At 50.7% G+C, this 25,024-nt stretch overlaps 1 protein-coding gene and 1 non-coding gene across 2 annotated transcripts in view; both read right to left on the bottom strand.

Moving 5' to 3' along the window:
• The window catches only part of MUC2 (mucin 2, oligomeric mucus/gel-forming), a 72,061-nt gene that overhangs the window by 15,799 nt on the left and 31,238 nt on the right, over positions 1 to 25,024 (bottom strand). Inside the window, exons 22-41 of the mRNA XM_054172005.1 lie at positions 22,887 to 23,066; positions 21,802 to 22,041; positions 20,376 to 20,532; positions 19,601 to 19,729; positions 18,403 to 18,550; positions 17,647 to 17,690; positions 16,070 to 16,264; positions 15,075 to 15,104; positions 13,769 to 14,159; positions 11,772 to 11,928; positions 11,558 to 11,613; positions 10,580 to 11,156; positions 10,075 to 10,381; positions 9,166 to 9,623; positions 8,130 to 9,132; positions 7,330 to 7,747; positions 7,100 to 7,164; positions 3,183 to 3,481; positions 1,262 to 1,436; positions 440 to 687 (exon numbers count right to left, since the gene is read on the bottom strand). Of these exons, the coding sequence (XP_054027980.1) occupies positions 440 to 687; positions 1,262 to 1,436; positions 3,183 to 3,481; positions 7,100 to 7,164; positions 7,330 to 7,747; positions 8,130 to 9,132; positions 9,166 to 9,623; positions 10,075 to 10,381; positions 10,580 to 11,156; positions 11,558 to 11,613; positions 11,772 to 11,928; positions 13,769 to 14,159; positions 15,075 to 15,104; positions 16,070 to 16,264; positions 17,647 to 17,690; positions 18,403 to 18,550; positions 19,601 to 19,729; positions 20,376 to 20,532; positions 21,802 to 22,041; positions 22,887 to 23,066 (5,277 nt within the window). The remainder of the gene's footprint in view (positions 1 to 439; positions 688 to 1,261; positions 1,437 to 3,182; positions 3,482 to 7,099; positions 7,165 to 7,329; positions 7,748 to 8,129; positions 9,133 to 9,165; positions 9,624 to 10,074; positions 10,382 to 10,579; positions 11,157 to 11,557; positions 11,614 to 11,771; positions 11,929 to 13,768; positions 14,160 to 15,074; positions 15,105 to 16,069; positions 16,265 to 17,646; positions 17,691 to 18,402; positions 18,551 to 19,600; positions 19,730 to 20,375; positions 20,533 to 21,801; positions 22,042 to 22,886; positions 23,067 to 25,024) is intronic.
• On the bottom strand, positions 24,566 to 24,637 carry TRNAE-CUC (transfer RNA glutamic acid (anticodon CUC)). The gene has a single exon. It is a non-coding gene; the product is annotated as a tRNA-Glu (tRNA).

Below are 25,024 nucleotides of genomic sequence, written 5' to 3'. Positions count from 1 at the left end.
GGCTGAGGGAGCTGGGGTTGCTTAGCCTGCAGAAGAGGAGGCTCAGGGGTGACCTCATTGCTCTCTACAACTCCCTGAAGGGAGGTTGTAGCCAGGTGGGGGTTGGTCTCCTCTCCCAGGCACCCAGCACCAGAACAAGAGGACACAGTCTCAGGCTGTGCCAGGGGAGGTTTAGGCTGGAGGTGAGGAGAAAGTTCTTCCCAGAGAGAGTAATTTGCCATTGGAATGTGCCATTGGAATAGCTATTGATCAGCTTTGAGGCTGCTCTCCTCTGTGCTCAACAGCCACAGGTCTCTTTGCTTTTCCTTCTCACAGAGATGCTCCAGGCCCCTCAGCAGCTTTTTAGACCATTTTTTTCTTTAACACTGTGAATATAATGATGAGGCTGATGCTGTATGAATCTCTCAGGGAAGGACCCAAAGGTGTCATCCTTGCCTACCTCCACTTCCATAGTGTTTGGTGTGACGGTGGCCATGCGCACTTCCTGAGTCTCGTGCCTCACAATGAGGGTCCGAGGACAGGAGACCACATCCCTTGCATCACAGTGGTAGTTATCAATGTAGACACCAAAGTTGTCCACTTTCTTGTTAATCTCTTCCACCAGGACATAGGTACAGTTTCCTTGGTAGCTGTAGTACAGTCCATCAAAAGTCACGTAGTGGGGGTCTCCCCAGCCAGTGCAGTAGCCTAGGAAAGCATAGAGCTGGCTTAGCTCCTTGTGGCAAGGTACCAACAGCAGATCAGACAACAAAGGAAATCCTTAGCTGTGGGATTCAGCTCATCTGATTTTAAGCACTTCAGTTTCTGAAGCGTGCATGTCAGTGCATTGGATCATTAGCTCATTATCTAGAACATCCATAGCAGAGAAAAAGAGGCCCTCCTCAGGGCACAGCTCATCTGACACCTCTGGCAGACAGCTGAGAACAGGATTAACTGCAGCTTAGGTAAGCCTTTATCCACAGTCTGAACAAGGCACTTCTATGTAGACCTCTAGCCTATAGATAGCTGCATCTGGACATTTCAATCCTGCTTTGGGAGGCCAGTTTATTCCACTAATGCAATAGTTACTTAGAAATGATGGCAAATTAAGGAAAAGCCCCCAATTAGCTCAGAAGACACAATGAAGCACTCCAGACAGACCAACACTAGAAATCTGAGGGTCACAGCCTTGTGAGATACTTGTCTCCTGATAAATGTTGTTGCTCTTGACAGAAGTATTGCTCCCACAGGAGAGAAAATATTCCACAACATATGTACTTACAGTCACACTCCCAGTGCCAGCAGCATCCATCCTCATCAATGACTTGCACAGGAGAAAGCCCATTGGAACATGTAGGCTTAGGAGGTGGATCACAGACCACAGGAACCACTTGGATTTTATCATCTTCAATACACACTGCCTTAATGCATTCACAGAGCCACCATGTCTCTCCTGGCTGTGTGTGGAAAGAGAGGAGAAGGGAGAAGAGAAAGAGAAACCTTATGAAGCAGTCAGACTGACCACACTTATACTTGAATATCCTTTGCAGAGATTTAAAATGCCATATGTATTGACCACGTTTTCCCCACCAGAAGCCTGAAAACTGGAAGGAAGTGCAGCAGTCAGCACCATCAAGGCCTGGAAGATGAGGTAGCACTACTGAGAGCTGCTGAGTGAAAAACATCACACACAAAACATGAGCCAGCAAGCTGAAGGGGGAATAGCCTTCTTCAGTTTCAGCTAAAAATGAGGTGTCTGATCTAATCTCACCACTTAGACTCCCTCTCTAATGAACAGTGAGAGACACTGGTCAAGACCAGTGATCAATAGATGATCAATCCCCTTCTATGAATTCCTAGAACAGATAAACAGCTAAAGCTATAGTGACTACCAGTTCTTTGGTGAGTAATGTCCAAGCTGATTACTTACATGCATTGTGGTTGCATGCACTTTTTCTGTCTCCCATCACTTTTTCAGCTAGATATCATTTTTATCCCTGCAGATCTACTGAGCAAGTTGGTAGACACTTGAGCTATGAGGAGGCTTTAGAAATGTGCAAGGCATTAACTTGGCTGGATCAGAGGTGGAGGGTTCCAAAAACCTCAGAACTGAGTCAAATTTCACAAGCACTGGAATGTGATGATCTGTGTCAGACCTCTCCTGAAGCCAGCCTATGGCCAAGTATGACTCACTCCAAACACAGACTAGTTCAGCCTTCTGGTTTCTTGTTGGGCTGCACTTTAAGCACACACACAACTTCTCCACACAAAAGCAGAGACAGAGCCACTTAGCCCATGGTTATGTCTTCATCAAAGCTACCCTACCATAACAAGAAACACTGAACCATTCTTCACTGGAAGGGTTCTCAAAGTCTGGAGCAGGATCCCCAGGGAGGTGATTGAATCCTGCCATCACCCCAGTCCCTGGAGGTGTTTAAAAGAGGTAGAGTTGTGGTGCTGAGGGGTATGGTTTAGCACCAGACTTGGCAGAGTTAGAGAATGGTGGGACTCAATGATCTTAAAGGTCTTCTCCAACCAAAATAATTCTAAGATTCCATTAGCTGTGACCTAACTCACAGAATCACAGAATCAGCCAGGTTGAGATCATCACTCCCTGAAGAAAGCTATCCTTGAAGAACAAATAGAAGGATATAAGCTATCAAACTGACTATCATAGAATATTAGAGGTTGAAGCCACCTCCAGAGATCATTGAGTACAACCCCCCTGCCCAAGCAGGATCAGCTAGGGTAGGTCACACAGGAAGGCATCCAGGCAGGTCTTGAAAGTCTCCAGAGGAGGAGACTCTACAACCTCTCTGGGCAGCCTGCTCCAGAGCTGCACAGTAAAGAATTTTCTCCTCTTATTGAAGTGGAACCTCCTGGGTTCCAGCTTGTACCCATTGTTCCTTGTCCTGTTAGTGGTCATCACCAAAAAGAGCCTGGCACTTTCATCCTGACACACACCCCTCAGGTATTTATAGAGGTTGACAAGATCCTCTCTCAGCCTTCTCTTCTCCAGACTAATCACTCCCAAGTCTCTCTTCACTGGAAGTCACAGTGACACCCAAAAGACCAAGAAGAAATCGCATGGAGCAATACTTCTCCATCCAGATTAACGACCACCCCACGTTTCTGCCCTTGACATGATGTGCCCCATCTCCACCCAAAGCACAATGCTAAAACAACTCACAAAAGCCACTTACCACATAAGATTCATTGGGTGAGATAGAACAATTCTTTCCAGGAGTGGTTGGTGGTGAAGGTGTAGTTGGAGTGTGTGGAGTAACTGTGCTCGGAGTAGAAGTTCCCGGGATGGTGACTGCACTTGATGTGGCGGTTGGCCTAGAAGTAATAGTTGAGATGGTGGTGGTGGTGGTGGTAGAAGTGACTGTACCAATGCTGCTAGAGGTTGTTCCTGAAGTGGTGGTAATAGATACTGTTGGAGTTGTACCAGAGGTGGTGACTTGCTCTGAGGTGGTTGGCTCTGGCGTTGTTGTAGCCCCTAAAGCAAGGAGAAAACACCAAGGGGTTTATGTTAACTGGGCAAATGGTGCTTGTTATGAATTTCAGTTGCTAATCAGCAATTGCTAATCAGCAACTGAAATTCAGCAAAGTGAAGCATAGGGTATTTAGAAAGGAATGAAGCAGAAACTGTTCTATTAATGGCTTTTGCAGACCAGAGTCATTATTAAATAACCTCCTACCACCTGCATGGAAAATCTTCATGTAAACCCTTCATCATCAGTCTGTCCTGGATGGAAGAGCTGTCTGCAGTGTTAACACTGCAGAGAAGAGTTCAAGAACCCTAAGAGCAGAATTCACTGAGCTGATCAGTGAACTCTGCTTAGTTCTGTATTGCTGTCATACCTCATCCCATGGATAAGCCACTCTTCCTTGTGCTGCTTCTTGCCAGCATTGATTATCTGATGACTCTGGGCAGCTGCTGGAGCAATCTGTGGTCTATATCTAGCTCCCAGGCCTTTAAGACTACTCACCCACAAGCTACTTTAGCATCCTAGGAACCCAAAACCTGCTCTTCTGGTTGTTTTTTTCTTCTTGCACATGGCAGACAGTTTTTGTTATAAGCCCTAACATAGGCTCCTCAGAGGCTAGCCTCAGAGGCTAGCCACATCTGTTTGTGCTTTCACCACACAACGTAGTAAGCAAGTAGCAGGGAAGCAGTCTGTGTGTTAGAAGAGTGCTGTCATAGTGCTGGAAGTCAGGAGAACCACAGAATTACAGAAGAGTCTGGGTTAGAAGTGACCTCCAAAGCTCATCCAGTCCAACTCCTCTGCAGTCAGTAGGGACATCCTCTACTAGACCAGGCTGCCCATAACCCTGGTGAGCCTCACCTTGAGTATCTTCAGGGATGGGCCCCAGCCACCTCTCTGGGCAACCTGTTCCAGTGTTCCAGCACTCCCATGGTGCAGAACTTATTCCTAACATCCAATCCAAATCTACTCTTCTCTAGTTTGAAGCCACTGCCCCTTGTCCTATCACTACAGGGGGAAGCAAGATATACTGCTTCAGCCCACACTGTCCACTAGGCCAGTCCTTCAACTACAGTTAACTCACATTTGTGTGAGGATAGGCAAACTCCTTCATGGTCAGAAGGAAACAGAACAGGTGATGTACTGTCACACAGGCAGGTTCACTGGGATATTAGAAGGTCAAAGCATCATCTGGCTTCCCAGCTGCATGCAGACAGCAATACTGGGAAAAGCCAGCTGCACAGAGCTTTAGTCTGTGGCAAGGGGTAAACCTCAGTCTGAATTCCTTTCCTAAATAGTGCCAGGGAAAACCTTCAAGGCTTCCTACAGCCAGCAATGGCCACAGAGGCAATACAAGAAAGGGAAGAAAGCCTGGCAAACAGAGCCTGAAATGACAGTGCCACAAAACCAGGTCCCACTTTCACTCCACACCACAGGTCCTGTTGAGTACATTTGCTCCAGCTGAAGGACAATGTCCAACAGCAGCAAAAGCAAGACTTCCCCTCCCTTCAGAGCCTGCCTCAGGCAGAGAAACAGGAATGAAAACACTCCTGATGTTCCCACTAGTCAGAGAAACATGTTGTGCAATCTCCCACCTATCAAGAGCTCCGTGCAGAACCTGCTCTACTCCACGCCCATAAGAGCCCACCTGGAATACTACGTCCATCTCTGTGGTCCCCTGTACAAGACACACATGAAACTCTACAGCCAGGTCCAGAAGAAGGCCAAAAAAATGATCAGAGGTCCAAAACACCTTCCCCAGCAAGAGAGGCTTAGAGAATTTGGGTCATTCAGCTGGAGAAGGGAAGGCTCCAGGGAGACCTTATTGCAGCTATTCAATAGATAAAAAGAAAACAGTCTTTTACTACAGCATGTAGAGACAATACAAAGGCCAACAGGCTGCTAGGTCCTCTTCCTTGAATGCAAGGAAGAGATATTTTTATGATGGCTGTGGTGAGACCCTGGAAAAGGTTGCCCAGAACACTTATGGATGTCCCAGCTCTAAAAGCATTCAAGATCAGGTTGAATGGAGCTCTGAGTCCATTGCAGAGTGATTTGACTAAGAGATCTATAAAAAGGTGCCCTGCAACCCAAAATCTGCCATGGTTCTATGCTAATTTAGAACTGTCCAGCAGGTATACCTTCAGAGGAGTGAAATTCAAGCAGAAGTTAGGCTGCAAAAAGAAAAACAAAACCAAAAGGATTTCTCCCATTATAATGCCAAAATGACAACACAGCCAGAGGATTACCTTGCTGTCCTTCAGTTGGTGGCACTGGGGGGGTTTTGGTAACTATTGTTGGTCCAGAGACCGTGCTTGCAGTAGTTGTGCTGCTGGGAGGAGGTGGTGTCGTTGTGGTGCTGCTGGGAGGTGCTAGTGTTGTGGTTGTGGTACTGGGAGGAGGTGTGGTGGTTGTGGAGCTAGAAGGTGGCAGAGTGGTGGTGGTGGTGGTGCTGGGAGGAGGTGTAGTGGTGGTGATGGGAGGAGGCGTCGTGGTGGTGATGGGAGGAGGTGTCGTCGTGGTGGTGTAGGTATGAGGTGTGGTGGTGGTGGTGCTGGGAGGAGGAGACGTGGTGGTGGTGCTGGGAGGAAGCGTTGTGGTGGTGGTGCTGGGAGGGAGTGTTGTGGTGGTGGTGCTGGGTGGAGGTATCGTGGTGGTGGGTTCGGGGTGAGGCGTCGTGCTGGTGGTGCTGGGAGGGAGTGTTGTGGTGGTGGTGCTGGGAGGAGGCGTCGTGGTGGTGGGTCCGGGGTGAGGCGTCGTGCTGGTGGTGCTGGGAGGGAGTGTTGTGGTGGTGGTGCTGGGTGGAGGTGTCGTGGTGGTGGGTCCGGGGTGAGGCGTCGTGGTGGTGGTGCTGGGAGGGAGTGTTGTGGTGGTGGTGCTGGGAGGAGGCGTCGTGGTGGTGGGTCCGGGGTGAGGCGTCGTGGTGGTGGTGCTGGGAGGGAGTGTTGTGGTGGTGGTGCTGGGTGGAGGTGTCGTGGTGGTGGGTCCAGGGTGAGGCGTCGTGCTGGTGGTGCTGGGAGGGAGTGTTGTGGTGGTGGTGCTGGGAGGAGGTGTCGTGGTGGTGGGTCCGGGGTGAGGCGTCGTGGTGGTGGTGCTGGGTGGGAGTGTTGTGGTGGTGGTGCTGGGAGGAGGTGTCGTGGTGGTGGGTCCGGGGTGAGGCGTCGTGGTGGTGGTGCTGGGAGGGAGTGTTGTGGTGGTGGTGCTGGGTGGAGGTGTCGTGGTGGTGGGTCCGGGGTGAGGCGTCGTGCTGGTGGTGCTGGGAGGGAGTGTTGTGGTGGTGGTGCTGGGAGGAGACGGCGTAGTGGTGGTGGTGCTGGGAGGGACTGTTGTGGTGGTGGTGCTGGGAGGAGGCGTCGTGGTGGTGGGTCCGGGGTGAGGCGTCGTGCTGGTGGTGCTGGGAGGGAGTATTGTGGTGGTGGTGCTGGGAGGAGGTGTCGTGGTGGTGGGTTCGGGGTGAGGCGTCGTGCTGGTGGTGCTGGGAGGGAGTGTTGTGGTGGTGGTGCTGGGAGGAGACGGTGTCGTGGTGGTGGTGCTGGGAGGGACTGTTGTGGTGGTGGTGCTGGGAGGAGGCGTCGTGGTGGTGGGTTCGGGGTGAGGCGTCGTGCTGGTGGTGCTGGGAGGCAGTGTTGTGGTGGTGGTGCTGGGTGGAGGTGTCGTGGTGGTGGGTTCGGGGTGAGGTGTCGTGGTGGTGGTGCTGGGAGGGAGTGTTGTGGTGGTGGTGCTGGGAGGAGGTGTCGTGGTGGTGGGTCCAGGGTGAGGTGTTGTGGTGGTGGTGCTGGGAGGGAGTGTTGTGGTGGTGGTGCTGGGAGGAGGTGTCGTGGTGGTGATGGGAGGAGGAGTCGTGGTGATGGGAGGAAGCATGGTGGTGGTGGTGCTGGGAGGAGGCGGCGTGGTGGTGATGGTTGTAGTGGTGGTGGTTGTGACTGGGGTGCTGCTAGGTCCTGGAATACACTCTGGGATGTTAGGGGTGCAGCAGACACTGATCTCGTAGTTGAGGCAGACAGGCATTGGAATTATCCCTCCCAGCGTCTGGTCCTTGTTGTTACAGATCAGGCCGTGCTGCACACTGCATTCCACCTTCTGCCCTAAGTTTTCAATGGGAGTGATAGGGAATTTTGTTGCTCTGCAGGAAATGTTCTCCACTTTGGCACACTCCCAGGAGGGGATTTTGTTTTCAATGTTTTCAAAGGTTTCGTAGTCACCACTGTCTCTGTCAGGAGCTGGGTAACTCACATCAATCCAGTCGGTCCAGCGGCAGCTACAGTCTGGGGGACACAAGAGCAACAGTTAGACACAGCAGGGCAGAACAGAACACTTGTGGGTGGTGCTCTGGGCCTCCACTGCACACAAGGCTGGCCCTGGGGCACTTCTACACTGGTCACCAGGCTTGGCCACAACAAAGCTCTTGTGCCTGGGCAGGCCTCCCCTTCTCGGCCCCATAGAGCACACAGGGCTAGATCTGGATACAGGCACTGCCAAGCCATGGAGTGTCCCCTCCCAGCTAGGGCACCTGGCTCTCTTGGGGTGCTGGTGTGCAAAAGCCACTCTTGTAAGGGGGCTGTGTGACAGGGGCAGGACGGGAGAAACAATGTAGGTGCTCAGAGAGCATCATCTGCTGCACAGCAAGGCATCACACAAGGCCACAAAGCAGACACATACCTATAGGGGTGCCGGTGGTGGTGCTGCTGGGAGGAGGCACTGTGGTGGTGGTGGTGCTAGGAGGAGACGTCGTGGTGGTGGTGCTGGGAGGAAGAGTCGTGGTGGTGGTGCTGGGAGGTGACGGCGTGGTGGTGGTGCTAGGAGGAGACGTTGTGGTGGTGGTGCTGGGAGGAAGAGTCGTGGTGGTGGTGCTGGGAGGTGACGGCGTGGTGGTGGTGGTGCTGGGAGGAGACGCCGTGGTGGTGGTGGTGCTGGGAGGAGACGGCGTGGTGGTGGTGCTGGGAGGAGACGGCGTGGTGGTGGTGGTGCTGGGAGGAGACGGTGTGGTGGTGGTGGTGCTGGGAGGAGACGTCGTGGTGGTGGTGCTAGGAGGAGACGTTGTGGTGGTGGTGCTGGGAGGAAGAGTCGTGGTGGTGGTGCTGGGAGGTGACGGCGTGGTGGTGGTGGTGCTGGGAGGAGACGCCGTGGTGGTGGTGGTGCTGGGAGGAGACGGCGTGGTGGTGGTGCTGGGAGGAGACGGCGTGGTGGTGGTGGTGCTGGGAGGAGACGGCGTGGTGGTGGTGCTGGGAGGAAGCGTTGTGGTGGTGGTGCTGGGAGGAGACGTGGTGGTGGTGGTGCTGGGAGGAGACGGCATGGTGGTGGTGCTGGGAGGTGACGGCGTGGTGGTGGTGGTGCTGGGAGGAGACGGCGTGGTGGTGGTGGTGCTAGGAGGAGACGTGGTGGTGGTGGTGGTGCTGGGAGGAGGCGGCGTGGTGGTGGTGCTGGGAGGAGACGGCGTGGTGGTGGTGGTGCTGGGAGGAGACGGCGTGGTGGTGGTGGTGCTGGGAGGCGGCGGCGTGGTGGTGGTGGTGCTGGGAGGAGACGGCGTGGTGGTGGTGGTGCTGGGAGGAGACGGCGTGGTGGTGCTGGGAGGAGACGGCGTGGTGGTGGTGGTGCTGGGGGGAGACGGCGTGGTGGTGGTGCTGGGAGGAGACGGCGTGGTGGTGGTGGTGCTGGGAGGAGACGGCGTGGTGGTGGTGGTGCTGGGAGGAGACGGCGTGGTGGTGGTGGTGGTGCTTGGAGGAGGCGTGGTGGTGCTGGGAGGAAGCGTCGTGGTGGTGGTGCTGGGAGGAGGCGACGTGGTGGTGGTTGTTGTAGTGGTGGTGGTTGTGACTGGGGTGCTGCTAGGTCCTGGAATACACTCTGGGATGTTAGGGGTGCAGCAGACACTGATCTCGTAGTTGAGGCAGACAGGCATTGGAATTATCCCTCCCGGGGTCTGGTCCTTGTTGTTACAGATCAGGCCGTGCTGCACACTGCATTCCACCTTCTGCCCTAAGTTTTCAATGGGAGTGATAGGGAATTTTGTTGCTCTGCAGGAAATGTTCTCCACTTTGGCACACTCCCAGGAGGGGATTTTGTTTTCAATGTTTTCAAAGGTTTCGTAGTCACCACTGTCTCTGTCAGGAGCTGGGTAACTCACATCAATCCAGTCGGTCCAGCGGCAGCTACAGTCTGGGGGACACAAGAGCAACAGTTAGACACAGCAGGGCAGAACAGAACACTTGTGGGTGGTGCTCTGGGCCTCCACTGCACACAAGGCTGGCCCTGGGGCACTTCTACACTGGTCACCAGGCTTGGCCACAACAAAGCTCTTGTGCCTGGGCAGGCCTCCCCTTCTCGGCCCCATAGAGCACACAGGGCTAGATCTGGATACAGGCACTGCCAAGCCATGGAGTGTCCCCTCCCAGCTAGGGCACCTGGCTCTCTTGGGGTGCTGGTGTGCAAAAGCCACTCTTGTAAGGGGACTGTGTGACAGGGGCAGGACGGGAGAAACAATGTAGGTGCTCAGAGAGCATCATCTGCTGCACAGCAAGGCATCACACAAGGCCACAAAGCAGACACATACCTATAGGGGTGCTGGTGGTGGTGCTGCTGGGAGGAGGCACTGTGGTGGTGGTGGTGCTAGGAGGAGACGTCGTGGTGGTGGTGCTGGGAGGAAGAGTCGTGGTGGTGGTGCTGGGAGGAGACGGCGTGGTGGTGGTGCTGGGAGGAAGCGTTGTGGTGGTGGTGCTGGGAGGAGACGTGGTGGTGGTGGTGCTGGGAGGAAGCGTCGTGGTGGTGCTGGGGGGAGACGGCGTGGTGGTGGTGGTGCTGGGGGGAGACGGCGTGGTGGTGGTGGTGCTGGGGGGAGACGGCGTGGTGGTGGTGCTGGGAGGAAGCGTTGTGGTGGTGCTGGGGGGAGACGGCGTGGTGGTGGTGGTGCTGGGAGGAGACGGTGTGGTGGTGGTGGAGCTGGGAGGAGACGGCGTGGTGGTGGTGGTGCTGGGAGGAGGCGGCGTGGTGGTGGGAGGAAGCGTCGTGGTGGTGTAGGTATGAGGTGTGGTGGTGGTGGTGCTGGGAGGAGGCGACGTGGTGGTGGTGGTGGTGCTGGGAGGAGGCGTGGTGGTGCTGGGAGGAAGCGTCGTGGTGGTGGTGCTGGGAGGAGACGGCGTGGTGGTGGTGGTGCTGGGAGGAGACGGCGTGGTGGTGGTGGTGCTGGGAGGAGACGGCGTGGTGGTGGTGGTGCTGGGAGGAAGAGTCGTGGTGGTGGTGCTGGGAGGAGACGGCGTGGTGGTGGTGGTGCTGGGAGGAGGCGGCGTGGTGGTGGTGGTGCTGGGAGGAGACGGCGTGGTGGTGGTGGTGGTGGTGGTTGTAGTGGTGGTGGTTGTGACTGGGGTGCTGCTAGGTCCTGGAATACACTCTGGGATGTTAGGGGTGCAGCAGACACTGATCTCGTAGTTGAGGCAGACAGGCATTGGAATTATCCCTCCCAGCGTCTGGTCCTTGTTGTTACAGATCAGGCCGTGCTGCACACTGCATTCCACCTTCTGCCCTAAGTTTTCAATGGGAGTGATAGGGAATTTTGTTGCTCTGCAGGAAATGTTCTCCACTTTGGCACACTCCCAGGAGGGGATTTTGTTTTCAATGTTTTCAAAGGTTTCGTAGTCACCACTGTCTCTGTCAGGAGCTGGGTAACTCACATCAATCCAGTCGGTCCAGCGGCAGCTACAGTCTGGGGGACACAAGAGCAACAGTTAGACACAGCAGGGCAGAACAGAACACTTGTGGGTGGTGCTCTGGGCCTCCACTGCACACAAGGCTGGCCCTGGGGCACTTCTACACTGGTCACCAGGCTTGGCCACAACAAAGCTCTTGTGCCTGGGCAGGCCTCCCCTTCTCGGCCCCATAGAGCACACAGGGCTAGATCTGGATACAGGCACTGCCAAGCCATGGAGTGTCCCCTCCCAGCTAGGGCACCTGGCTCTCTTGGGGTGCTGGTGTGCAAAAGCCACTCTTGTAAGGGGACTGTGTGACAGGGGCAGGACGGGAGAAACAATGTAGGTGCTCAGAGAGCATCATCTGCTGCACAGCAAGGCATCACACAAGGCCACAAAGGAGACACATACCTATAGGGGTGCCGGTGGTGGTGCTGCTGGGAGGAGGCACTGTGGTGGTGGTGGTGCTAGGAGGAGACGTCGTGGTGGTGGTGCTAGGAGGAGACGTCGTGGTGGTGGTGCTGGGAGGAAGAGTCGTGGTGGTGGTGCTGGGAGGTGACGGCGTGGTGGTGGTGGTGCTGGGAGGAGACGGCGTGGTGGTGGTGGTGCTGGGAGGAGACGGCGTGGTGGTGGTGGTGCTGGGAGGAGACGGCGTGGTGGTGGTGGTGCTGGGAGGAGACGGCGTGGTGGTGGTGCTGGGAGGAGACGGCGTGGTGGTGGTGGTGCTGGGAGGAGACGGCGTGGTGGTGGTGGTGCTGGGAGGAAGCGTTGTGGTGGTGGTGCTGGGAGGAGACGTGGTGGTGGTGGTGCTGGGAGGAGACGTGGTGGTGGTGCTGGGAGGAGACGGCGTGGTGGTGGTGGTGCTGGGAGGAGACGGCGTGGTGGTGGTGGTGCTGGGGGGAGACGGCGTGGTGGTGGTGGTGCTGGGGGGAGACGGCGTGGTGGTGGTGGTGCTGGGGGGAGACGGCGTGGTGGTGGTGGTGCTGGGGGGAGACGGCGTGGTGGTGGTGGTGCTGGGAGGAGACGGCGTGGTGGTGGTGCTGGGAGGCTGTGGAGGTGTTGGCCTAGGAGTAGTGGTTGATATGGGTGGAGGAGCCTCTGTGGTCGTCGTGGTTGAAGGTGGTGCTGTTAGGATCAGCAGGGAGAGACAGGTCAGACAAAGGTGCAAGAGGGGTTAGTGGGACATAATACGCACTGCACACAGGTTGTGAATAGAAGTAGCTCCCACAGATCGACAGCAGTCAGCCCACTCTTTGCACATTGAGGGCCTGTTTCACCAGACCTTCCTTTCTGGCCCCAGAGAATTCCAGAGCAGTGCGCAGAGAGTCCTTTCCTAGGAAAAAGTCTAGGAATGTTGCTCTAATGTGCTTTTCATTAAATCTCACTAAAAATACCTGCCAAGAAGTAAAAGGGAGGAGTAAGGCTCTGGGAGGCTTTCTGTTGGCATTAATACTCAGAACATCTCGCAGTCTCATGGAGTAAGAACTGCGAGGGGAAGCTGTGGTCTGGGAAGGAAGCAAGCATTCATAGAGTGGTTTGGGTTGGAAGGGACCTTAAATATCATCCTGTTCCAACCCCCCTGCCATGTGCAGGGACACCTCCCACAAGCCCAGGCCTCATCCAGCCTGGCCTTCAACACCTCCATGGAGGAGGCAGCCACAGCCTCCCTGGGCAAACCTGTGCCAGTGTCTCCCCACCCTCACTTTCAAGAATTTCTTCCTAATCCCCAGTCTCAATCTCCCCTCCTCAGCTTCAATCCATTCCTTCTCATCCCATCACAACAAACTCTGGTAAAAGGACCCTTCACAGCTTCAGGCCTGCTTCAGGTACTGGAAGGCTGCTCTAAGGTCTCCCTGGAGCCTTCTTTTCTCCAGGCTGAGCAACCCCAACTCTCTCAGCCTGTCCCCACAGGGGAATTTCTCCAGCCCTCTGGCAACATTCCCACAGGAAAACGTTTTGCTCTGAAATTCACATAAAATATGAAAAACCTCAGCAAGAACCGAATCCAAGTTCTCTCTTATTTGCTAGCAAATAGAATTATGCAAAAATCAATATTAATAGTAGGTAACTGCTGATGCTTACAATGAACAAATGTTACTAACGGGGTGAGTTCAATATCTCTGAACTATACATTCCTTAGTAAGGGAATATATTCTTGTCTGTTTGTAATTTCCCTGTGTCAGCCTGATGAAGTAGTTCACAGAGTTACTACTCGATAGCAGCAGCCAAAGGCCACAGTTCATAGCAAGTGGCAACCTTCAGAGTGAAGCCTGGAAGAGAAATCCTCCCTAGATCCATAACCACAGGCAAACTTCAGCACTGAGAGACAGAAAGCAGCATGAGAAAGACAAGTTCTGCACAACCCCACCCAGACAACACCCAAAATGATGGTACTCTACATCATCTTGTACCACAGGTCCTCTGGGAACCTTCTCTCCAGCAGAAGGATAGTGCCCCAAGCCAAGACTTCCTGGCAGCTCAATATCTGCTATAGGGAAGCCATGCCTTTAGTAGCCAACAGCCCTTTATTTCTCCTGTGTCAAAGCATGAGTCTGCTAAATACCTGAAGAGGTTGAAGGTCTCAGAGTGCTGGTGGTTGGGGTAGATGTGGTTGTGATGGGCCGCCTGGTTGTAGAGGGGGTGGGTACTGTTGTGCTGGAAGTGGTTGTAGTTGGTGTTGAAGTTGGTTTGGTCTCACAAGAGGTTTCTCGCTCCTTGCAGCAGTTTACCCTGATTTCATAATTGTAGCAGAGTTCCCACATAGTCACATCTTGATCCTTGTTGTTACAGATCAGTCCGTAAGACACGTTGCACTCTACTTTCTGGCCAAGTTCCTCTATGCTCACATCAGGCATATCTTTAGCCCTGCACTCAATTTTCTCAGGAGCTTTACAGATTTTGTCTCCATATTTCTTCCTTATGGCCTCGTAGGTTTCGTAGTCACCGCCATCCACTTCTGGATTGCTAGCATCGAACCACTGGGTCCAGTCACAGACTAACTCAAAGCATGGAGCTGCAAGGAAAGGCAGAGATTCAGCACCTGAGCTTCCAGAAAGCATGCTGAGAAGATTTTGCATTCTATTCTCCTAAGGACTACAGCAATGCATTGCAACTTGCTGTTTTCACAAGAGAAATGAGCTCTAACATTGGCTCGGCAGTACCAGGGGATACATTAAGAGGCTTCAGGGAGGTTGTAGCCAGGTGGGGGTTGGTCTCATCTCCTGGGCAAGCAGCACCAGAACAAGGGGACACAGTCTCAAGCTGTGCCAGGGGAGGTTTAGGCTGAATGTTAGGAAGAAGTTCTTCCCAGAAAGAGAGATTGGCCATGAGAATGTGCTGCCCAGGGAGGTGGTGGAGTCACTGGAGGGGTTTAAGAGGAGACTGGATGAGGCACCTGGTGCCATGGTTTAGTTGATTAGATGGTGTTGGGTGCTAGGTTGGACTGGATGATCTTGAAGGTCTTTTCCAACCTGGTTTATTCTAGTCTAGTCTATTTCTATTCTAGTCTATTTCTATTCTATTCTAGTCTATTCTATTCCTATTCTATTCCTATTCTATTCCTATTCTATTCTATTCTATTCTATTCCTTTTCTAATCTATTTCTACTCTATTCTTATCTATTTCTATTCTATTCTAATCTATTTCTATTCTAATCTAATCTATTTCTATTCTAGTCTAGTCTAATCTATTTCTATTCTATTCTAGTCTAGTCTAGTCTAGTCTATTTCTATTCAAAATAAAATTACAGGCTGAAGCCTTTGAAGATCTTTTTCCTTTCTATACTTATCACAATTTTGCAAGTTAGTTATCTTTTGAATACCATGTCGTCCCCCCCACCCCCCCTCCTTATTGCCCATCTTTAATTTACCCTTCCTTTAAATGTTACTTTGACATATTTGCATAACTTAATTTTCTATTTACAACTTACTTGAAGTGATTGGAGGTCTTGTAGTTGTAACTGGAATAGAAGGGGGGGAGGGAAAAAGAGAGAAAAAAAATTACTCCATCGTCTGCAAGCTTTAAAGAAACAATAAAACATAGAATATTAGTTTGAAATGCCCTAACTGGATTTGTTTGGGCTAAAATAAAACATATGACATTAGTCTTAAATATCCTAATCATATTTTTGGACAGATGGGCAGAGGCCAACAGGATGGCATTCAACAAGTCCAAGTGCCAGGGGCTGCACTTTGGCCACAGCAACCCCAGGCAGAGCTACAGGCTGGGGGCAGAGTGGCTGAGAGCTGCCTAACAGAGAAGGACCTGGGGGTGCTGATTGACAGCTGCCTGAATAGGAGCCAGCAGTGTGCCCAGGTGGCCAAGAAGGCCAAGGGAATCCTGGCCTGCATCAGGAATAGTGTGGCCAGCAGGAGCAGGGAGGTCATTGTGCCCCTGTACTCTGCACTGGTTAGGCCACACCTTGAGTGTTGTGTCCAGTTCTGGGCCCCTCAGTTTAGGAAGGACATTGAAAGACTTGAGAAGGGCAACAAGGCTGGGGAGAGGCCTTGAGCACAGCCCTGTGAGGAGCGGCTGAGGGAGCTGGGGTTGCTTAGCCTGGAGAAGAGGAGGCTCAGGGGAGACCTTCTTGCTGTCTACAACTACCTGGTCTCTTCTCCCAGGCAAGCAGCACCAGAACAAGAGGACACAGTCTTAAGCTGTGCCAGGGGAGGTTTGGGCTGGAGGTGAAGAGAAAGTTCTTCCCAGAGAGAGTCATTCATCATTGGAATGTGCTGCCCAGGGAGGTGGTGGAGTCCCCATCCCTGGAGGTGTTCAAGAGGGGATTGGATGTGGCACTTGGAGTCATGGTTTAGTTGTCAGGAGGTGTTGGGTGATAGGCAATAGATTGGACTTGATGATCTCGGAGCTCTTTTCCAACCTGGTTGATTCTATGATTCTCTCTGTGCATCTCTTCTGAAGACTTACCTGTGGTGGTAGGAGTGGTGCTAGGAGTAGGGGTGGAAGTGGTGGTCGGGGAGGATGTTGGACAAGGATAAGTATTTCCAATAACCACAGAGCCATTCTCTGCACAGATGTATATGGTGCATATTTCACCATTCTGTACGTTGGCCACAACTTCGCCCACTTCGTATCTTGTTCCATTGACAACACAAGGACAGCCTGCAAGAAAGAGCTTTATTGTGCCATTTTTCTGCTGCCAGCTAAGAGACAAAGGCAAATGGCTTGTGGACTAGTAAGCATTTGCATGAGACTTGGGCTTCTTTCAGAGCTACAACTGGAGCTTCAAGCTAATACGTTGCACTGATTTATCTTTACATTTAGAGGAACATAAAACATATTTAGCAAAGCCCTGCAAGAAGGATGGATATTAAGAACAGGTTCTTTACCATGAGGGTAGTGAAACACTAGAACAGGTTGCCCAGGAATGTAGCTAAGGTCCCATCCCTGGAGATATTCAAGGTGAGGCTCAAGAGTGCTTTGGGCAGCCTGAACTAGTGCCCAGGTGGCCAAGAAGGCCAATGGCATCCTGGCCTGCATCAAGAATAGTGTGGCCAGCAGGAGCAGGCAAGTCATTGTGCCCCTGTACTCAGCACTGGTTAGGCCACACCTTGAGTTCTGTGCCCAGTTCTGGGACCCACAGTTTCAGAAGGAAATTGAGACACTTTAACATGTCCAGAGAAGGGTAATGAGGCTGGGGAGAGGCTTCGAGCACAAGCCCTATGAGGAGAGGCTGAGGGAGCTGGGGTTGTTTAGCCTGGAGAAGAGGAGGCTCAGGGGAGACCTTATTGCTGTCTACAACTACCTGAAAGGTGGTTTTAGCCAGGAGGGGGTTGGTGTCTTCTCCCAGGCAAGCAGCATCAGAACAAGCGGACACAGTCTTAAGCTGTGCCAAGGGAAGTTTAGGCTTGGGGTGAGGAGAAAGTTCTTCCCAGCAAGAGAGATCGACCATTGGAATGTGCTGCCCAGGGAGGTGGTGGAGTCGCTGTCCCTGGAGGTATTCAAGAGGGGATTGGATGTGGCACTTGGTGCCATGGTCTAGTCATGAGGTCTGTGGTGACAGATTGGACTTGATGGTCTTTGAGGTCTCTTCCAAACTTGGTGACTCTGTGATTCTGCTTAGTGCAGAGGGGGTTGGACTACATGACCTTTGGAGGTCCTTCTAACCCAGACCACTCTATGATTCTATGAAGAACAGACTTACAAAACAAGTTTTGGAATGTTCTGAGAGGAATAAGAACTGCCATTTACTACCTGGCACCTTTCCATAACCCTGCATGTTCTGGGAGTGCAGGCTCTTGTAGTGAAATCCATTACTTTGGGTATGGGGCATGGGGAGAAAGAATATGAGGACATGTGAAAAGATTAGACAAGCAGCCCTAACAGGGAAGTTCAAAGGTGTTGGCCATTTTTCTTTGGCCACTACTTTCACTTGCACTGGGAAGAATTATCCCAAATCAGTACTAAATATCCTCTAGAGAAGACACAGCAGGTTTAGGCATGGTTTTCTTTTTCGTCTGCAGAGAAACCCAAACGTTCTTTACCTGGGATTGGTGTGCACTCGATTGATCCTGAGGGGCTGCAGACACTGAAAGCAAAACAGTCAAAGTTTAAAATGTTGCAGATGTTTCATGGCACAGAAGTGTAGAGATCTGTCTGCCTTCACCCTGTGGGATATTCTTCTGGGTGTACTATTTTCCAATCTTGCCTATCATGGTTTTATTCAAGCTCAGATCAACTCTTTCATTCTTTAAGTATCTTAAAACTAGCATGGAACCATCTTGTGTTGCAATAGAAACAACTCCTGTCCAGAGCAGTGAACTTAGAGCTAGATTAGGCTAAGGGAGCTGGGATTGTTTAGCCTGGAGAAAAGGAGGCTCAGGGGAGACCTTCTTGCTCTCTCCAACTCCCTGAAGGGAGGTTGTAGCCAGATGGGCTTTGGTCTCTTCTCCCAGGCAAGCAGCACTAGAACAAGAGGACACAGTCTCAAGCTGTTCCAGGGGAGGTTTAGGCTGAATGTTAGGAAGAAGTTCTTCCCAGAAAGAGAGATTGTTTAGGAATAGCCTGGATGAGGCACTTGGTGCCATGGTTTACTTGATCAGATGGTGTTGGGTGATAGGTTGGACTCAATGATCTCAAAGGTCTTTTCCAACCTGGTTAATTCTAGTCTAGTCTAGTCTAGTCAGCTGAATTTGCACCTCTGTTTACTTCAGAGCCACTAAGAAAATGAGGGGCTGAACATAGAGAAATTCTTTCTTGAATTACTAGAAAAGGGGTGGGGGTTTTGCATTTTCCTGTACCATTTTGTGCAATTCTCTTCTGTGGTTGTCTCATTCCCAACAGGGATGTAAGTTCCATTGATGTAACAGCCACATTCATCTGCCTTGACACACTCCTTTGTCTCTTCATTATACACAGGCTTCTCTGGAGGGCACCTGGGGTAGCAACCTGTTGGTGAAAAGTAGAACAGGATACAGGATGAAGATAAAGGGTTAACTCAATGACTGGATGCCTTCTGAAGCTGAGTGTCACTGAATCAAGTACAGTAAAAGAAACCTCCAAGTTCCAACTCAAATTAATCCTTAGTCTTTCCAGAAGACTTAAACAATTCTTGTTGGTAACATTGGGGTGAGGAGGGTTAAGAAAGAGTTTAACCACGAAAACCAGGGAAGTTGTGGTATCCTAGTTCTTGGGGAATCCCCAGTTTGTATTAATTTCTGTTGCCAGCCACTAACTTTAAGACAAAGAAACCTTCCAGTGCTTTACAGACAGCAAAATGTGGTCACTAGATCAACTATATTTTTGTGAAGAACTTTTTTACTACCTTCATTGAAACACTAGACCTTGATCATGTGCCTTTAGTAGACCAAATGTCTCCAGCCCAAATAGATAATTCATGATCTGTAAGGTCCCTTCCAAGCTAAACCATTCTATGAATCTCAAGCACTAGGACTTGCACCTCCCAATTCCTGAAGATTAAATACATTAAAAATAGAGGGAGCCCTCCCATAACCCTCTCACAGTATCTTCATCAAGAATTCAATATACAGCAGGATCAGTGTGTCTCATGTCAAAGGTATTTTCCATTGTAAAGGGAGGAGGATGCTGTACATTTATAAAGTCAAGATGGGTCTGATGCATAAAGAATTAGAAGGTGACAACCCCCCAGCTATCAGAAACTTTCTTCCTTACCACTCAGAAGGTTTTCCCTCTGTTGAAATGCCTTAGGATGCATAATAATAATGGTCTAGTAGTCTTGTGAGTTTCAGGATATTAGTAATGCAAAGACCTAGTTCCATGTCTGACAGTAGTGTAACTATCACCCACTCATGTTAATAAACTACGTCACAGGAAATGTTTATGGAAGAATGGAGACAAATTCAATATAAGATGTTTAGGAACAGCACTGTCAAGTGGACTGATTATTCTGTGTTCACTAAATGATGCCTGGAAAAACTTAGCTGATATCAAATACAAATATAGCAAGGAATTCCTTACCTTCCAGGTATGGCACTGTGAAGTTGGTGCTGACATTATTAATCACCCTGCAGGTCATGATCTCTTTGCCACAAGGCTCATAGTGCCATTCACACATATCACGAGGGTTGTAGTAGTCACAGAATATTGCTGGTGAGAGAAAGAGGGTTCATTAAAAACTTGGTTGCCAGAATGCAGCTCTGATCAAATCTTTACAAGCACAAGCTAAATGAAATTCCACATCAAGATAGCAGCTCCTGCTGTTCACTGATTGTCAAGCATAATGGAAGCATGACTTGAAACTTAACCTAAAAAGGGGGGGAGAAAGAAGAGAAAGAGGGGGGAAGGAAAGAAAGAAAAGAAAGAGGAGGGGGAAGGACAGAAAAAAAAGGGGGGAGGACAGAAAAATGGAGGAAGGAAAGAAAGAAAAGAAAGAGGGGGGAAGGAAAGAAAGAAAAGAAAAGAAAGAGGGGGGAAGGAAAGAAAGAAAAGAAAGAGGGGGGAAGGAAAGAAAGAAAAGAAAGAGGGGGGAAGGAAAGAAAGAAAAGAAAGAGGGGGGAAGGAAAGAAAGAAAAGAAAGAGGGGGGAAGGAAAGAAAGAAAAGAAAGAGGGGGAAGGAAAAGCCAGGCTAGATGAAAGATAACTGCAATGCACACATTTACTATTTCTGTTTGTTCCCTGATACAGTGTGAAAACAAACTGCATTTCTTAGCCAGCAGGAGCTTGACATGAGAGTATGAAGGATTTATTTGACAGGACAGGTCAAAAAACAGAGCTGAGTTTCACTGTTACTCACGGCATATATCAGGAGTTCTCCAGAAGACACAAGCCTCAGCCTTGGTACACTCTTGAGCATATGCAGCAACTGCAGAACAGAAGCACTCACAATCTCCACCGCTGTCGCAAGAGCAGGCATCATGAACACAAGCCTCATAGAAAGGTTTTGGGTCCACCTGTTGGGGAAAGAAACGACGCCCCACTTCAGCTTCAAATCAGTTTTCAAACTCATTTCTTAAGCTACAAGAATTGAGCTGGGCAGAAATGAGACTGCTTCAAAGAATTACCAACTCAGAAAAATTCTGGGCTTGAAGTTTGGACCAAAATAGTAAGGTAGTGCCTTCAGAATTTGTTATGACTGAAAAAAAAGTGAAGTAAGAGTCCTTGGCAGGGGACACATTTCCTAAGAGTTCCATTTTACTGCTCTCAGACTGAAGATAGATTGATGCCAACGAGGTCTTACCTGGCAGCAAGCTTTGCTAGCCAAGTGGTAACAATCGGAAAGCAGACATGAAGCAGTGAGGTTTATGCCTGCCAGTGTTTGGAGTTTAGCCAAGGATACATTACCAAAACATTCCCACTTTTGTGGTTTTTTCCCCCTTTTTTTCCCCCTTAGGACTGCAAGAGGAGAAACTTAGACTGGGTGTTAGCTGCTGAAGGGATCAGCTCAGACATGCACATTAAATTAACTAAATCGATAAAGTCTTTGTGACTTTTCCACTGGGAGTTAAGAGCAAATTGTTGCTAATATTAGCAGTACTTCAGGAAAGAGACAAGAGATGAAGGAGTGCTCTCTGTGCACTGGGCTCTGGAAGCTGTGGGCCTGACATAAAAGTATGCTGTGACAACATGGAGGCACAGCACTAGGGCTAAACCTGTCTAAACTGCATGGTTTCGGTGGTCTCCTACAAGATTCCTTCTGTGGGCTATTAAAAAGAGCAGTGGTCTCTTCCACAGCCAGAGAATCACAGAAATCACAGAAACATTCAGGTTGGAACAGACCCTCAGCATCACCGAGTCCAACTCAGAACCCTACTCTACAAGGGTCACCCCTAAACCGTATCCCCAAGCACCACATCCAAACCACCTTTAAACCCACCCAGACTTGGCGATTTCACCACCACCCTGGGCAGCACATTCCAGTGCCTGACCACTCTGGCTGGGAAAAACTTCTTCCTACTCTCCAGTCTAAACCTACCCAGCTGTAGCTTGAGGTCATTCCCTCTAGTTCTGTCACTAATTACCTGGGAGAGGAGACCAGCACCAGACCCTCCACAATGTCCTTTCAGGTAGCTGTAGAGAGCAATGAGGTCTCCCCTCAGCCTCCTCTTTTCCAAACTAACCATCCCCAGCTCCTTCAGTCACTCTTCCTAAGATTTATTCTGTAGGCCCTTTGCCAGCCTCATTGCCCTCCTCTGCCCCACCACTCACTGCCCTCTACAAACCTTGGAGTGACAGATTTTGAAGATTTTACTCTGGATGATGCTGCATTCTTTCTCTGCCCAGGACTTCCGATGGGGCTTCAGGTCACAGGGCTTAATCTCATATGTGGCATCTGGGCACATTGAAGACTGCTTCCAGGAATTCCCAAATTTCAAAGCATTGGTCTCCTGCAGTCCACTCCTTGTTGTAAAGTCGTTGTTTGATTTGCCATCAAAGTTGCCACACAGACCACACACTTGGCCCTGGTGAAGATAATGAACACATTCACAGCTTTGAAATATGCCATGGAAGGGAGAGGCAGACTTGATGAGAGTAGGACCTAAGCATTGTCATTAAAAAGGACAACTGACTCTCAGTGTCAGTGATTTGTCTTAGAATAGAATAGAATTAGCCAGTTTGGAAGAGACCTTCAAGATCATTAAGTCCAACCCATCATCTAACACCATCTAATGAACTAAACCATGGCACCAAGCACTCCATCAAGTCTCCTCCTAAACATCCCCAGTGATGGCGACTCCACCACCTCCCTGGGCAGCACATTCCAATGGCCAATCACTCTCTCAATGAACAATTTTTTTCCTAACATCCAGCCTAAACCTCCCCTGGCACAGCTTGAGACTGTGTCCTCTTGTTCTAGTGCTGGTTGCCTGGGAGAAGAGACCAACCTCTGCCTGGCTACAACCTCCCATCAGGTAGTTGTAGAGAGCAAGAAGGTCTCCCCTGAGCCTCCTCTTCTCCAGGCTAAGCAACCCCAGCTCCCTCAGCCTCTCCTCACAGGGCTGTGCTCCAGACCCCTTCCCAGCTTTGTTGCCCTTCTCTGGACATGTTCAAGAGTCTCAATGTCCTTCTTAAACTAATTCTAGCTTGTTCCAGCTTGAAGCCATTACCCCTCACTCTGTCCCTACATACCTTTGTAAATGGTCCCTCTCTAGCTTTCCTGTAGTCCTCTTTATATACTGAAAGGCCAGAATAACATCTCCCTGCAGCCTTCTCTTCTCCAGTCTGAACCACCTCGTCTCCCTCAGCCTGTCAATATCTCTTCTATCTTTTCATCCTGCTACTTCTGAAAAGACAGGCAGGTCCTAACCTTGAAATCAGGGGTCAGCTTGATGAAAACAGTGGTCTTCTTATCCCAGATAAGCATCACACCATTGCTGGCTTCAATAACGAGGTAGAGGCCGACAGTCCTGTTCCAATAGCGCACGTCGTCCCCAACGTCGCGCTGAATTTCCTTGTAATCCTTGTTCTCCAATTTCAGCTCAGTTTTCTGAAAGGCAAAAAGAGAAGTATTAGAACACCTAGCTTTCACAGATTCACAGAAACATTCAGGTTGGAAAAGACCCTCAGCATCACCAAGTCCAACCCAGAACCCTACTCTACAAGGCTCACCCTTAAACCATATTCTCAAGCACCACATCCAAGCCACCTTTAAACACCTCCAGGGTTGGGGACTCCACCACCTCTCTGGGCAGCACATTCCAGTCCCTGACCACTCTTGCTGGGGAAAAATGTTTCCTACTCTCCAGTCTAAACCTCCCCAGTGGCAGCTTCAGGCCATTCTCTCTTGTTCCATCACTAATTGCCTGTGAGAAGAGACCAGCACCAACCTCTCCACAACCTCCTCTCAGGTAGTTGTAGACAGCTATGAGGTCTCCCCTCAGCCTCCTCTATTTCACACTAACCATCCCCAGCTCCTTCAGTCTCTCCTCACCAGATTTATTCTCCAGGCCCTTCATAGCTTCCTTGCCCTCCTCTGCCCTGGCTCCAGCACCTCCACATCTCTCTTGTGCTGAGGAGCCCAAAACTGGACACAGCACTCGAGGTGTGGCCGCCCCAGAGCTGAGTACCAGGGGACAATCCCCTCCCTGCTCCTTCTGGACAAAGCATTCCTGATCCCAGCCAGGATGCCACTGGCTTTCTTGGCCACCTGGGCACACTGCTGCCTCCTATTCAGTTGCTTGTCCCCAGGTCCCTTCCTGCCAAACAGCTTTCATGATGAGACAAACTTTTAGCTGCTTGTAACAATACAGCTTGTTCCAAAGCCAACAGCTCAAAGTCTGGGATAGCTTTCCAAGATGACAAAGTGGTCTAGAATGCTGGAGAGAGGATTCAGTACCTGACAATCTACACCTTTACACATTAATTTAAGAGGGCCTCTAATCTTTAGCTAGACTCATGGACTCAACAAATCATTTTGGCTGGAAATGGACTTTAAGTTCATCAAATTGAACCATTATCCACTTAGAATAGAATAGAATAGAATTAACCAGGTTGGAAAAGACCTTCAAGATCATCCAGTCCAACCTACCACCCAACACCATCTAATCAACTAAACCATGGCACCAAGTGCCTCATCCAGGCTCTTCTTAAACATCTCCAGTGATGGTGACTCCACCACCTCCCTGGGCAGCACACTCCCATGGCCAATCTCTCTTGCTGGGAAGAACTTCTCCCTAGCATCCAGCCTAAACCTCCCCTGGCACAGCTCGAGACTGTGTTCTGGTGCTGGGTGCCTGGGAGAAGAGACCAGACCCCACCTGGCTACAACCTCCCTTCAGGGAGTTGGAGAGAGCAAGAAGGTCTCCCCTGAGCCTCCTCTTCTCCAGGCTAAGCACCCCCAGCTCCCTCAGACGCTTCCTCAGCCTCATTGCCCTTCTCTGGACATGATCAAGAGTCTCAATGTCCTTCTTAAACTGAGGAGCCCAGAACTGGACACAGGACTCAAGGTGTAACCTAACCAATGCTGAGTACAGGGGCAAAAACTCTTTCCCTGACCGGGAATTGAACCCGGGCCGCGGCGGTGAGAGCGCCGAATCCTAACCACTAGACCACCAGGGAAGCTTGGGGTAGGATGAGATGGATTTGATTGGAATTAATCAGGTTGAAAAAGACCTCAGAGATCATCAAGTCCAACCTATCACCCAACACCATCTAATCAACTAAACCATAGCACCAAGTGCCTTATCCAGGCTCTTCCTAAACACCTCCAGTGATGGTGACTCCACCACCTCCCTGGGCAGCACATTCCAATGGCCAATCTCTCTTTCTGGGAAGAATTTCTCCCTAACATCCAGCCTAATCTCCCCTGGTACAACTTGAGACTGTGTCCTCTTGTTCTGGTGCTGGTTGCCTGTCTACAATCTCCCTTCAGGGGGTTGGAGAGAGCATTAAGGTCTCCCTTGAGCCTCCTCTTCTCCAGGCTAAGCAACCCCAGCTCCCTCAGCC

The sequence above is a fragment of the Dryobates pubescens genome, chromosome 22 (assembly GCF_014839835.1).
Source record: "Dryobates pubescens isolate bDryPub1 chromosome 22, bDryPub1.pri, whole genome shotgun sequence".
Classification (NCBI taxonomy): domain Eukaryota; kingdom Metazoa; phylum Chordata; class Aves; order Piciformes; family Picidae; genus Dryobates; species Dryobates pubescens.
Note: the sequence above shows the minus strand (reverse complement) of the source record. Positions and strands in the feature narration are given on the sequence as shown.